Consider the following 14,660-nt stretch of genomic DNA (forward strand, 5'->3'; position numbering starts at 1 on the left):
GATATGTTTTTTTCATCTCGCTTCATGTTGTTTTCTCTATCAACAATCTCTACATGAAGGAGAAAACATCGCTCCCTGATTTTGTGTGTTTCTCCCTGAACTTTACTTATTGAATTTTCAAACAGATAACACTAAACAACAAATATCTTGAGCCTCATTTTGACTTTCTGAGAGATTAGAAAAAGGGCAAAATAAAGGAAAGAAAATGCCAGAAGACAAAACAAATGAAAACACAAATATATGAGACAGATGAAAGCATAAATCCACCTTAAAGGTCAAATTTTGGACATTGTGGTTGCTCAAATTTGATAAAACTTAAAATGATGATGAATGTTGTTGCTGACTGGCTCACTTGCATCTCCACATCTGCTGATCTGTGCTTGTGTGTTTCGTCTAATACGTGTTGTTTGTCTGCAGCCTTTATGGTTTCTCTGATGCTGCATCATGTAGCTCATTTCTCAATCACAGGCGCTCCCTTGTGAAATAAAGGTTAAATAAACTCAGTGGGGAAGGCGTCAGATAGTCTTAGGAGGGTTTTCTCCAGTTAAAGAGCAGCTCCTGGAGGTGTCATCGCCTCCCCAGGCTCTGCTGGTGTTCAAGAATAGAGTATAAAGAGAAGAGGGCAACACCCTGAACCCACTGTGAGGCGTGTGTTTTTTTATTTGGAGTGAGGAGAGGAAGACTCCCATCGCAAAAAACCCGAGAAGGCCTTTTTGCTTTCTTATTTGGCCTCTCCCTTTTTCTTTTTTCTGCCTCTAGAGAGAGCGAGGGAATAAAACAAACATCTGGTTTGGACTAAGTTAACTGCCGTGGTGGCGGCAACGCAGGGAGAGAGACGGGCTCTGTTAACCGCCGCTGCCGTCAGATGTGCTGCGTCGCGTGGTTTGGGGAGGAGGAGGAGGAGGAGGAGAGAGGAAAGAAGGAAGAGGCACCCAAAAAAGCCATGGAAAAAATGAGTGGAGGAACACAAGGAAGGGCAAAGTCAGCAGGGAGAGAGAATGTGTGACAGAGCGGCGGTGGGTAAAGATGGAGGGTGAGAGGCGGAGGGAACAAGAAAGAGAGAAATAAGAGATGAAGTCGAAACAAGACAAGAAAGAAGCTGAGAGAAATGTGAAGGAGGACGACAGGAGACAGAAAAAGAAGCCTGTCACATTGTTGGCTTCACCTTCAGTATTTCTTGAAGTGATGGATTCGAGGCTTAGTCCTGCTTTATTCAGCAGTGAGTTGAAAAATAATAATATCAAGGTAGAAGAGCGTCCTCAGGCTCTCACTCCTGCAACCTGCTGCATCAATGATGGATTATTTTGCAGCTGAAGCCTTAATTAATAACCTTCGTCAGGGACGCTCATCGCCCCAGTTTCTCACTGGTGGATCCCGTAACAAGTCTTATAATCATTTTTTAATCATTTATGAGATGGAGAATAGATTATATTTATACTGTGAGCAGGTGGCATGAAAGATTGTTGTGGTTTTACCAGGATTTGTTCCTGTTTTGCCCCATGTTGCAAGAGGGAAAATCTTTTTTTGAAGAAGGCTTGTATGAGGTACTTACCTACAGTAGATGGCGGTCAGCAGGTTTATGTAGTGTACGGTGCACAGTGAAGACATGAGTGAGCTGTTTGTACTTTTTTTTTGCCAGAATTGATGTGAAATACGTCTAAAAAAGCATTCATAAAAAGTCTTAAATTTAACTTACTGAAGCCTGCATAAACCTGGATAAGAAGTGATGATTAAATGACAAATTTATGACAATGTTCTAAGAAAATAGAACAAGCATCCATTTGATATATCTGTGTTTATTTAACCTTCTGTGTGCTGCAGCCTTCAGACTAATGTCACAGCACTTGATTCAGACTAAAGCCAAGTTGGAGGTGCTACAGAAGTGTTTCTAGGTCCGATTGCTGCCGCGACTTTTTACGGCAAAGTGACTCAAACCCGAGGCTGATGTGTAAAACCTTAAGCACATTTAAGAAACGAGCCGCACGCCTGAAAGGAGATCTGGAGCGAGAGAAAGAGAGGAGGAGGTGGTGACACAGTGAGAGAAAAGGGAGTACGATAGAGAGATGAAGGAGAGAAAGAGGAGGAGGAGAAAGACAGGCCAACAGAGGAGGGGAGGCGGGTGGGGGGGGGGGGTTCGAGCCTGTCAGCCCAGACCGCGGCTCCACGCTCTATTTTCGACTACCACATAATTGAAACAGTATTTACTGAGATGTGTGTGTGCCTCTCTCTGTTTCTCCGGCCCCACCGCAGTTCATTCAGACTCTCTGCGACATCTCATGTGTGGCATATACTGTATATAAGAGTTAAATACAGCTGTGGGTGGGTGGGAAGAGTGGGTCATGCAAGATTTTTTTTTTTTTTTTTTTTTTTTGAGAAATGCTTGAATCGCTCTTTTGATGCCTGGAAAAAGAGTTAACGATGAGCGACTCGCCGCGGCGTGGGGAGGGAGAGGGAGGCGTCTGGAGCCGAGCCCTGGATGTTCATTAAGCAACCATAAAACATGATATGTTTTCTCCTTTATGTGCTTTGCCCGTTTAATTATTCATCAGCAGTTTCTCTGCTGGAGAGCCTGTCACAAGCAATGTGTGTGTGTGTGAGCACATGTTCGTGTGTGTTTATGCACCCAGAGCACACATTTTGGGGGAGACTGACATACTGTAATTCCTTTAATCTACCAATAGACAGCTTGTGTTACTATGCAGTGTACAGTGTGTGTGTGTGTGTGTGTGTGTGTGTGTGTGTGTGTGTGTGTGTGTGTGTGTGTGTGTGTGTGTGTGTTTGTGATCTTACAGGTTTTGACATAATGCTTTTAATCTCACAAAAAGACAGCCTGCTTTACTATGCATGTGCGGTGTGTGTGTGTGTGCGTGTGTGTGCGTGTGTGTGCGTGTGTGTGCGTGTGTGTGCGTGTGTGTGTGTGTGTGTGTGTATGTGAAGGTTTCCACATAGATTAGAAGCACTTGTAGGCCTACAGAATATAAAATACTCTCTTACAAGCAAAGGTGTGGACTCGAGTCACATGACTTGGACTCGAGCATAGACAGCAGAATAAGTGGACAGAACTTCCAGGTCTGAAAAGTGAAGCCAGTGCAGAAGTGGCACAAACCTGCATTCTTTCAAATGGCCAGCAGAGGGCGACTTCACCGGCTGCATAAAGAAGTCAGATTGTATGAAGTCGTATGAGAAAATGACTCTACTTCTCACTTCATTTATTACCTCAGTAAATGGTTTTCTAATGAGTTTATGGTCTCAGTCGCTAGTTTCAAGTGTTCCTCTGGACAGCCTGAAGTTTATTTTGTAAATTCTGGTCTCATTTAAAGTAAAATAAACGATCAACTAGGGTATGCCATGAGGCAGGGCCACCGTATGATTGACAAGTTATTGTCAGTGATCACAGTATAGAAATAAGACTGTACTTGTGGTGTATTTGAGTGTGATTGTGTGTGGATGCTCTCCAGCTTTGCACATATGTGTTCAATACATGTGTTCTTGCAGGAGTTCTCTGTGAAGGCCTCACTGTGCCTCTCGATTCTCCCTTTGCAGAGTGTAAAGAGTGAACACACTGAGGCCCACAGTGAATTGAAACTGTCCAACGTGACAGAGAAAGACACTGGGAAGTACTGGTGTCGCGCCTCAAACTTTGTCGGCAAGTCGGAAAACGCTTTCTGGCTTAAGGTACACAAACGAGGTAAATCCCGAGCTCCCCGAGCGACAGCCGCCTTCACCACATCTGATCCTCTGCTGTGTCTCCTCCTCTCTGCGGGGCGCCTCTTGGTTGTGGGTTTGATCGGCTCACTGGTTCGCTAATAGGACAAAAGCACACACGACACGCACATTCCTCCGCTGGAAGTTTAAATCCTCACACTCCGTTAGCTAGCAGCTATCATCCATTTTAACGCGCGGTGCCACTTTGTCTTCCTTACCGATCAATAACGAACACAATATCACACCTTTAATTACCGCAATAACTTCAAAAGCCAAGCCCTCACTCCCCCACGAACACACACACACACACACACACACATATATATACCCCCCACTGTCCAAACAATGCCGCACACACACACACACACACACACACACACACACACACAGATGGGTATTGATTTCCCTGGGAGTGCATTCTCCAGTTGTATTAATGTGCTTTTATATGAAAGCATACAGCAGGACTCTGATTCATGACTGGGTCTGGATGTCACTGTTCATTAGTGAGGCCTGGGGAACGAGAGTCTCCCACCCCACCCCCTGCCAGGCCACATCAGACAGTGGGTATGAAACGGACTCCCCCACCGGTCATCACACCAGCCATTAGTCAACGGGGGGAAGCCACAACTGCAGTGATGCTCTTTTTCTTGAGTAATTTCGAGGTTATTTATAGGTAACCATGAATCTTAAGAGTATTACGGAGTATTATAAAGCTTGTCTTGTTTGTTCAGCTGAAACTGAACTGAGTGAAGTAAAAAACCTGATCCATCCCAATCTCGGAAGAATGACTTCCATCCCATCCTGTTCCCATCAACACACAGTCTGTATACAGCATGCACTGGTCAGGTGGCTGCAACAAGCCACCAGAGCAGACATGAGAAAAGAAAACAGAACAATTAGCATTATGTTTGAGATTCATATTGAAACGGCATATTTATTATGATTCCAGTCCCTCCTGTACCCTTTGACTTATTTTTATGTCCTACAGGATTCCCAAAAAATGTGGGTCTATAATCAATGAATTAAGTCTTCACATGGAATCTTTGTCATCAGCAAACAAGAGCGGTAAAAGATCTTTACAAACCACAAACAGGTTTGGATTTATTTTTAAACATTAAGGGACCAAGAATAGATCCCTGAGGCACCCCTAGGAGAAAAAGCATCCCAAGAGATAAAAAAAAAAAAAAGATACAAGTGGCTTTCTGTCAAATATGCAGCTAAAAGTAACATTTCACAACAACATCCCAAATTTCACATTTGAAGCTGGAAGACAAGAATGTTTTAGGAGGTCTAAAAAGAAAGAAAATGCTGCCAGCACACCTGCGAGGTGCTGTTATTTCTGCAGACAAGACCTGCGGTGAAGGGATCTGCTTTTCTTTGGCATCAGGTAAACTTTTCTGCTGGTTTAATTTCAACTTGTGTTGAAACCGAGGGAAACCTCCAACCCAGTCAGGAAAAAGCAGCACTGCAAAAACTTACATCTTATCAAGTGATTGTTATCTATTACTGAACCATAAAGCACTATTTTTGTGATTAAATCTAACATTGTAATAAGACTATTTCATTAGTTATTTAGTTGTAACTTGTTTCAAGAATTTTCAACATGGCATTCTTCCATTTGTTCCCTGTTCAAAGGGATTTTGGGGGGAGTTTTTCCCTACTGATCAAATTTCTAAAGGACAGAGGGTGTCGCACATTATGCAGATTGAGGCACATTGTGATTTCTGACATTGGGCTATACAACTAAAATGAGATTTTACCTGATTGGTACAAAACTCATGAAAAATGAAAAAATGGAGACTTAATAGCAGGTAAAAAAGACTTGAGAAGTTTTTGCAGTGTGAAAAGTTTCTGGGTTGCGTTGGGTTTTGGATTAAACCAGCAAGCCTTCTTTCACAGCGTGGTGAAGGTGCCGCTTGGGTGTTTTTCAGGTGTTGGTGGCGGTGCTGTCAGCAGAAGAGAGCAGCACTGCTGACTCCCTCAGATCTTCACTCCTGTCCTTTCCTCCAGGGCGCATTTTGGTGTTTCCTCTAAGAGGCTTTGGGGCTCATGTTATCTCTTCTTTCTCTCCCCCACCTTTACTTCCTTACCTCCCTCCTCCATCCTTTCCCCCCTCCTCTCTTCCTCCACAGACGGCCGGTATTAATACTACAGATAAGGAGCTAGAGGTTCTCTTCTTGACCAATGTGTCTTTTGAGGACGCGGGCGAGTACACTTGTCTGGCAGGGAACTCTATCGGCTATGCTTACCACTCTGCCTGGCTGACGGTGCTTCCAGGTATATTCCTCCTCTCTCTCTTTGGGTCTTATCATCCACTTCTTCCACCTCAAATGTCATAAACTTCATGAAACGATGATTGCTGCTCTACTTTTTTTTTGTTTTGCTCTGTAGCACAATCTTTAACGTTCATTTTCAGACCTAATTATCGTACATTATCACAGATTGTTACTTGTTAACACACTTCAAGTTCACTGCAATTGTGCTATCGCCCCTTTAATTGAATGAACCGAACGTGCAATCCGGCCTCCAATTGAAAGACGCTTTATAATCAGAGCAGATCGTCTGTTTAAATGTCTCAAGGCTACGAGGCAATTTAAAGACATTTTTGTGTGAGGTGTTCAACACAATAATTACCTCCCTGGGGAGAAGCATATTACAGGTGCAATTACCTGCTGCAGGATAAAACTGTGTTCTGATCTGTTTCTGTTTTGATTTATAGATGTTATTACAAAGAAAACTGCTTCCTGGGTGAAATGTGCTACTGAGCAAAGCAATTTTTCTCTTTAATTAGTTAGAAAAAATATTTTTGGTGATTTTAGGTGTCAAAATTGTCATTTTCGACTCATACGTTACCTCCTCCTCCCAAAGCAGTGAGCCCAGAGAAGGAGGACTACTACGCCGACATCCTCATCTACGTGACGGGCTGCGTGCTCTTCATCCTTGCCGTGGTCATTGTCGTCCTTTGCCGCATGAGGATGACCACGCAGAAGACGCTGCCCACGCCGCCCGTGCAAAAACTGTCAAAGTTCCCCCTCAAGAGACAGGTAACAGAAAGTAGATACAAGATTCGTATAAACACTTTTCCCTCTTTTTCTCTCTTCCCTGTCTGTTTAGCTTAGCCTTTAGCATATGCATAATAATTTTGATTAAACTTTGCTGAAATTATTTAGCAATGGAGCATTTTTCACTAAGTGTGTTGGAAAAAATCAGATACTGAGGTACTTTTGCCACGATTATTTTCATTATTATCACTCTTCAAAATTAATTTATGGTGCTTTCTTGAGTTCCTGTTCTGATGTGTCTTGATTTTTCGAAAGATAATTTAGGATTTTTCCCAACTCTGGGATCCCAGCTTTTCATGTCTGGAAACATGCTGGAAATTAAAATGTTTTCCAGGAATTCCAGGACTCACAGCAACCTGTAAAACGAGACGGACGGACAGCCACTTAACTCATCATCCAGATTATGTATTTTCAGAGCAGTGGGCTTTTATTTTCAGGATAATAGGCTTACAGACAGTTATAAACTACTGATCAACTTACAGCGCAGGACTCTCCATCACTTGTTATTGTCAATTTGTGAGGTTGCATGCATCCTGCACTCCTGCAGAGCTCCTGCAGGATTCCTGCTATGTCTCACTGCAGCCATAGATTGTATATTAAATAGGATTATAACCTATTTAATATACAATCTATGGCTCCAACTCACTATTTTGACAGCTGTACTCATTTTTCCACATGCAGTGACTACATATTGCTCCATTAAGAGGCTGCAACCGGCGATTGTTTGATATTTTTGCCTGAAAAATGATGATAGATCAAGTCAGCAATCTCATTATATTACAGGTTGCTAGGAGCCCTTGAATTCCTGGAAAACCTTTTGATTTCAGAGAAAGTTGGGGAAAATAAATTATCTTTAAAAAGAAATATTAAGACATATCAAAACTTGTTTAGCATATTCATCACCTTAGATGCTGTTTTCAGCAGTTCTTTTCCTCAAACTGAACTGCAGCTGCAGCTTAAAACAGATTATTTTTAAAAAAAACAGCCTCGGCAGTCAAGAAAAGGATAAAAATTATTAGCTCAAGGAAGCACCATGAATTAGTTATGGAGAGTCATGGAAAAATAGTGTAATTTTTCAGCATCAGTGCCACAGTGAGGAACCTGCAGAAGGGTTTATACTTCCTTAAAATATCTGTCTTTTCAACTTCTATAACTTTCAAAGAATAATTGCACTCAGGTTGGGACTCACGCAAGCTAAGAGTATAAATAAATATAAGTGGTTATTGTACGTCTATCTGTCGTGGATCTCTCTCCGTCCTGCTGGTTTGATGACGCTGTGCGGAGGCTGGAAGGCATCACTCTGGTGACATGTGTTCACATTTATCTTGGAGCAGATTCAGCTCAGGGATATTTATGCCCTCCTGTGACTGTCAGTGTTAGTTTTAGATTTCACTCTCTGTGTAACGCACACTCGCCCCTCAACTGTTTGGAGAGAAACATGAAGTGGAGCAGCTGCATCGCCACCGCCTGCAGTCTGCAGAAACACTTTCACGTCACCGCGTCTCGGGGCCGCATTCAGGACGAGCCTCGGTCGAGTCAGAGTCGAATCCAAGAGCAAAGTTCAAACAGAATACTGATCAGGTCAAGATGAACCAAGTCCTACTAATACACTGAAAAGTCTTAAGGATAACAGAAGTAGTTTGACAAAAAGAAAAGTTTTATTCACTTTCTTTTTTCTCTGGAGCCAGAAGATAGTTAGCTTAGCATTAGGGTTGCATAAATAGATCTTAAAATCAATTTCTCGGTCAATCAATTACTTGCTTGGTCAATAAAATGTCCTCAGTGTGGTCACTGCTTCCCAAAGATACCCAAGATTACACCTCTAATGTTTTGTTTTGTCCACAACTCAAATATATTCAATTTATTTGTCATAGAGGATTAAAGAAACCAGAACATATTTACTTTTGAGAAGCTGAAATCAGATAATTTGGACATTTTTCTCAAGATGATTAATTGATTTTCAGAATAGTTGGTACCGAAGACTGGAAACTTGGGGAACCAGTTAACTTAGCTCTGTCAAACAGTAACAGTGAGTTTGCACACCAGCACCCACTAATTAATGTCTTATATTTTCTTTGTTTAAACTGTACAAAAACTGTGTAAACTGTAAAAACAGTAAGTTTTGATTTCAGGTTTTGGCAGAACCAAGCTAGCTGCTTCCCCCAGCTTTCTGTCTTTATGCTAAGCTAAGCGAACTGGCTCCATGTAAACAGTAATAAATGAAAGTGGCATCTCCTCATCTAACTCTTGACAATGAGGTTCATAGGTGTATTTCCCAAATCCTCAAATTATTTCTTTAAGGACTTTTTGTAGCCAGAACAGAGTTAGCTTAGCATAAAGACTGGAAGCAGAGGGAAACAGCTAGCCTGTCTCAGTCAAACAGTAACAGAATCTGCCTACCAGCATCTTTAAAGCCCACTAACTAATATCTTTTATCTCATTAGCTGAAACTGTACAAAAACTGTGTAAAACAGTGGGCAGAGCCAAACTAGCTGTTTCCCCTAATTTACTGTCTTTATGCTAAGCTAAGCTAGCTGTTTCCTGGCTCCAGCTTTGTATTTACAGGACAGATGTTTCTTAACAAGAAAGCAAATGTCCAAAAATGTCAGACTATTAAGGATTTGTATAAATGTAGCTCTAAACTGAACCACTGAACGTGCAAAGCATTAAATCTCTCAACTGTTATATAACTTCAACATCAAGATTTTCCAAAAACACAATAAAGATTTAGATAAGATCTAGAAATGTGGCTGGCAAACATTTTTGAGTAGGTTAGAGTTAGTTATGGGTATAATTAGATCCAGATCTAATGACATTTTATCATTTATAGACCTGTTTTTCTATCTAAATGTGGTTTTACAGGTAAAGAAATCCATTTAACTTGCAGTCAAAGTGATATTTTCAGTGGTAGGAATGATGTCTTTGGGAAAGCGTTGGCTCCTTCAGACGGGTTGTGCTCTCTAGACCGGCAGGCAGGAAAAAAAGTTGAATCAACATCCATCAGTGGCTTGACCAGGACGAGTCTGAGTCAAAACAGGAACGAGAATCAGACACGTCCAAGAAGGGAAAAAAGGCTTTCTGAGGACCAGGCCAGAGTACCTCTCCTTTTTGCTGGCTTTCCCTCTCCACACTAATTAGTTTGCCCTCAGCCTGGTCTTCTCCTCCGCTCGCTCTGCTTTACTCTCATCAAAAGACTTCTATCTGAGCTCCTGAGCTTCTATTTCTTTTCTTATTACTTCACAGAAAACTACCAGGCAGTGCAGCTCGGCTCTCATTCTTTCGGTTTCGCGCGTCCATCGGTGATCCAGAATGACCTGCATCTTGTGATTGCACTGTAGATGCAAATCATTGTCTGAACACAGATGAGTTTGTCATTATCCATCCCGCCCGCCGCCCCGCCCCGCCGGACTCCCGCTGTGTGCAGGACACAGCCGCTGTGTGCTTGTTCTGTGCGCGCTCCAGCTTTCCAGCTTCATAATTGCAGGGTTGAGCTCCTCAAAATGCAAAAAGATGCATTTTTAGAAAAGAAAACTATTTGCTTGAAAGTCATAATTCAGTTCTTGGAAAACAAACACGACTTTTAAGAACCAGAGTCAGGATTTAGCTGGAAAGATTGGAAAATAATGTGATTTTTCTAATTAGTCTGTTACATAAATGCAGTCTTTTAAGGTTGTATCAGGTATGAACTTCATCTTTTGCTCTAATTGTGGCCTCTACATCTTTTCTATTCTGCTACCTTCATATAAATGCTCTTATAAGGTAGTGCAGGGAAAGATCTTATTGCATTTTTCTGTAATCTTTGCTTAGTTTTTGTAAAGCTAATCTCCTGGTTCTCTCCTTTCTTTTTCATAACTCTGAGTAAATCTCCCATAAACCCCTGGCATGTTCTATCAGATATTACTTTTCATGCCTCTGAAATTGTGGTCGGGGCTGTTTTTTTTTTTTTTTTTTAAGCTTCACAGCGTTTTTCTCATTTTCCTCCAGTCGAGAAGTTGAGGAGGGAAGTCTGGTAAGTGGACATGTTTGTTTCAGGACCCCACCTGAAGGGCCCGAGCTGGCAGACTCTGACACAAACAGATTCATCAAAAGCAGGGCCGGAGCCATCAGCTCCCCCCCAGCAGTCAGATAAATGGTGGGAGGACGCGGAGCCCGGGGGCTCGGCGGCAGGACCGCCGGTCTGGGAATGAAGCTCGCTGATGGATCGAGACGTCCGTCCCACCTCGCCGCCGCGCGCTCGCCCACCTCTCGCGTCCTCCTTCATTTGTCTTTGTTACTGCCTGCTTCCTCCTGTGCACAGCCACAGGCCGGCTGTTTGTAAAAGTCACCGCCGGTGTCAGAAGTCGGCCGGTTTTTCAGAGAAACTCCAAGCTGCTGAAAGAGGTCTGACGTTGGTCCCAAGATGTGTGATGTTTGTAGTCTGTCGTCGCCGAAAAGAAGTCTTCTTTGACAAGTTATTCAATCATTTATTCAGCCCTTAATTCTTAACCAAGGTTAACTGGTTTACATCTTTGATTTTTTTTTTTTTATTTCTAAATTTTATGGACAGTAATTTTCCTACACAGTTTCTCTACAGACATTCTTAGCATCTTACAAGCAAATACTTGTTCAGTATCTGAAGTAGTAGCGTTATTGGCCTTTCCTTTTACATTAAAAATCAATTAGACTTTTTAAATAGTTAAACAAGTGAGGAATTCATCTGGAAATGATGTGAGATGAGTGTCTCCATGTGGAAAAAAAAGGCAACACTTTATTTGCAGGAGTGTGTTTAAGGCTGTTATTACACTGTCATAACATAGCATGAGACCTGTCGTGACCATGAAGGAGCCTTACAGTGAATATAAGATGCATAACACTTTATAACTGCTGAATTAACGTGGCTGAGATTCTGCAAGGAAGCGCTCACCCCAAAAATCAAAGATACATACATGAAGGAGTCAGTGAAATATTCTCTGTTGGGTCAAAGGTCATGTTAGTCTCTTTCTCTTCCGTCTGTCTCCTTGTTTAAACACGCATCATCTCGTCCTTTTCAGAGACTATAACAGTTTGTTTTTTGCACCCAAGCAGGTGTCCTTGGATTCCAACTCCTCCATGAACTCCAACACGCCGTTGGTCAGGATCGCCCGGCTGTCGTCCAGCGACGGACCGATGCTCGCCAACGTCTCGGAGCTTGAGCTGCCCTCGGACCCCAAATGGGAGTTTCCTCGGACGCGGTAAGAAAAAAACGATTTTACGGATCTACTGTACATTCATCGGCAGCATTTAAATGCCTGTCAGGGAGAAAACCTGGTGGTCTGTGGCTTTCTTCGTGCTGCCAGACAACACATTTCAGAAATGACAGACACTGAGCTGTTGTCCTTGTGCCGTTATGTGCTGTGAAAACATGCGAGCAGTCAATACATCAAGGTCACCGTGACACAGTTCTGCACACTTATTGTATTTGGCAGCCAAATCAGCCTCATTCAGAAACTGTAGAGAGGAATTAGAAACACCACTCAATGTTGCTCGCGGCAGAAATCAAAGCCCCTGACATCGTGCTGCTTTCGTTTCAGGTTGACTCTGGGTAAACCTCTGGGAGAGGGCTGCTTCGGTCAGGTGGTGATGGCTGAGGCCGTCGGCATCGACAAGGAGAAGCCCAACAAGCCGCTCACTGTTGCTGTGAAAATGCTGAAAGGTTGGTGATTGTTGGTGGCCGCACTCCAGGAGATAATGCATGACCTCGACAGTGACAGCAATGACACTAAACCAACCAAACTCCAGATGCGAAATCAGTCATTTTTTACCTCACAGAACACAGGAGTTTGAGGTCTACCGCTATCTCGGTTCAGTAGGTCTACCCGTGCTTGGTTGTGTAATTGTGCGACTTCGGTCAATACGAACGATCCTTTTGAAAAAAACGAAGTCACACAATAACACAAAAACACTAAGAGATCGAGGCAGTGGTAGGCCAGCAACGCAAAGGTTTTTGTTAGATAAAATTACTGATTTTTTTTGGAGAGAATGCTATTTGGCTTATATGACAGCAGTTACCCATCAGATAAGGCTGTCTGATGGCAAGTTAAAGTGGTGAAAATATTCTAAATATGTCTTTCACTTAAACTAACATTGATATTTTAAGGTGGGCCTTTTCTTAGTGGCTAAAATATGTTTTGTTACTTTCTGCTTCAAATATCTGAACTGTCCCTTTAAACTACCAAAAATGGCACAGATATAGAAAAAAAAACTGTAATGATAAAAAGTTTGGTGCAAGTAGAGAAAATATAATGCATAGTGTGATATACATGCATTCCCTTTCTCTGTATATGTAATAATTTATTTGATTTGTCTAGTTTCATGTTTCCCATTTGCTGAAACTGCTGTATTGTTTTTACTGATCTAGCCTCTCTCTCTTTTCCTTGTCTCAGATGACGCCACGGATAAAGACTTGTCAGACCTTGTGTCAGAGATGGAGATGATGAAGATGATCGGAAAACACAAAAACATTATCAACCTGCTCGGAGCGTGCACGCAGGACGGTGAGGCTACAGTTCATTCCAGCGGGGATAATTAGCACATTAATTAAGTCTGTTCTGAAAGTGACTCTGCTCTGTGCTGCACGTCGCAGGTCCTCTGTACGTCCTGGTGGAGTACGCCTCTAAAGGCAACCTGAGGGAGTACCTGCGGGCGCGGCGGCCGCCGGGCATGGACTACTCCTTCGACACCTGTAAAATCCCTGACGAGCAGCTCACCTTCAAAGACCTGGTGTCCTGCGCCTACCAGGTCGCCCGAGGCATGGAGTACCTCGCCTCGCAGAAGGTCAGCCGCCATGATGCTAAAATGCAAATACTGTGTGTTGTTTGATTGAGCTGAGCCTCCGTGTGTGTGTGGATGTGTGCATGTCAAGTTGAATTATTTTCAGCTTATTTATTATCCTGAAGGAAACAAAAAGACAAGGAAAATCTTCCAACATATGGAACAACAACATAAGCCAGTACCTTTCTAAACTTTCTTGGAAAATAAGGAAATTTGTTTTTCAGGGCATGTTGAACAAGACCAACAACCGTCAGTTAAATGTTTAAACATACAACCTCAGTGTGAGCATATAAAAAGTCACAAATTGACCTTCGTTGTGTTGAAATAATTTCTTGAACTTTACAGGATAAAATCAGAATATTGAAGATTAGGTAAGATTAGCTCAAATTTAGAGATTAGAGTGGGGTTGTATGAGGTTTCTGGCAGGAAACTGCCAATACATATGAATCAAATATCATGCTTCCTTGCTTAACCAAACTCCATTGGCAAAATCAATAATTGTATATTGCTAGACACAGGAGCTGTTGCCTTCTTCTGCTGCCTCAGTCAGGTAGCTTGTTTGTGTTATTGTGTGACTTCAGTGTTCAAAAAGGTTATTTCAGATTCAGAAGTCACACAATAACACAAATAAACAAACCAAATGAGGCAGCAGTAGACCAGCTACTACTGTGTTCTATGAGGTAAATTATTAATAATAATTAGTGATTTTGCCAATGGAGTTTGGTTGAGAGAGAGAGCACAATATTTGATTTAAATAAGAGCAATTTCCTGTTGGAAAAGGCTGTCTGATGGCAAGGTAAAGTGGTCAAAATGTTTTGTCTTAGCTTCCATGCTGGTACTCTTAGCTCTCTGTGGGCATGTCACTGACATGGATAAATACCTCACATAACTAATCCAAACTACCCCTTTTAGGTTATTTAATGGTTTGCAATAAATTGCAGGGTTGGAAGTTAGGACGAGGTTATAGGGTTGACGTGAAGGCCAGTATTCACCACGTAAGAGAAAGTAATAAAGTCAATGGTAAATGAAAGTTATCAGCCTACAGTGCATCGATGTGTGTACGTGCCTGTGCAATGTGTTGTGTCGACGTGTGTTTGATGCGTT

General features: G+C 42.3%; 1 protein-coding gene across 6 annotated transcripts in view; it reads left to right on the forward strand.

The window, feature by feature from the left end:
- Window positions 1–14,660, forward strand: part of fgfr3 (fibroblast growth factor receptor 3) — a 104,429-nt gene that overhangs the window by 76,132 nt on the left and 13,637 nt on the right. For 2 of the 6 annotated variants that reach the window (XM_084742156.1, XM_084742161.1), the window contains exons 8-13: window positions 3,544–3,688; window positions 6,574–6,749; window positions 11,829–11,977; window positions 12,317–12,438; window positions 13,169–13,279; window positions 13,369–13,559. In XM_084742156.1, the coding sequence (XP_084598282.1) occupies window positions 3,544–3,688; window positions 6,574–6,749; window positions 11,829–11,977; window positions 12,317–12,438; window positions 13,169–13,279; window positions 13,369–13,559 (894 nt within the window). Of the gene's footprint in view, window positions 1–3,543; window positions 3,689–5,837; window positions 5,983–6,573; window positions 6,750–11,828; window positions 11,978–12,316; window positions 12,439–13,168; window positions 13,280–13,368; window positions 13,560–14,660 lie in introns of all 6 variants that reach the window. The other 4 variants (XM_084742155.1, XM_084742160.1, XM_084742158.1 and 1 more) reach the window with 3 other exon arrangements.

Source organism: Lutjanus erythropterus, chromosome 18, assembly GCF_056507025.1.
Source record: "Lutjanus erythropterus isolate fLutEry1 chromosome 18, fLutEry1.hap2, whole genome shotgun sequence".
Taxonomy (NCBI): domain Eukaryota; kingdom Metazoa; phylum Chordata; class Actinopteri; order Lutjaniformes; family Lutjanidae; genus Lutjanus; species Lutjanus erythropterus.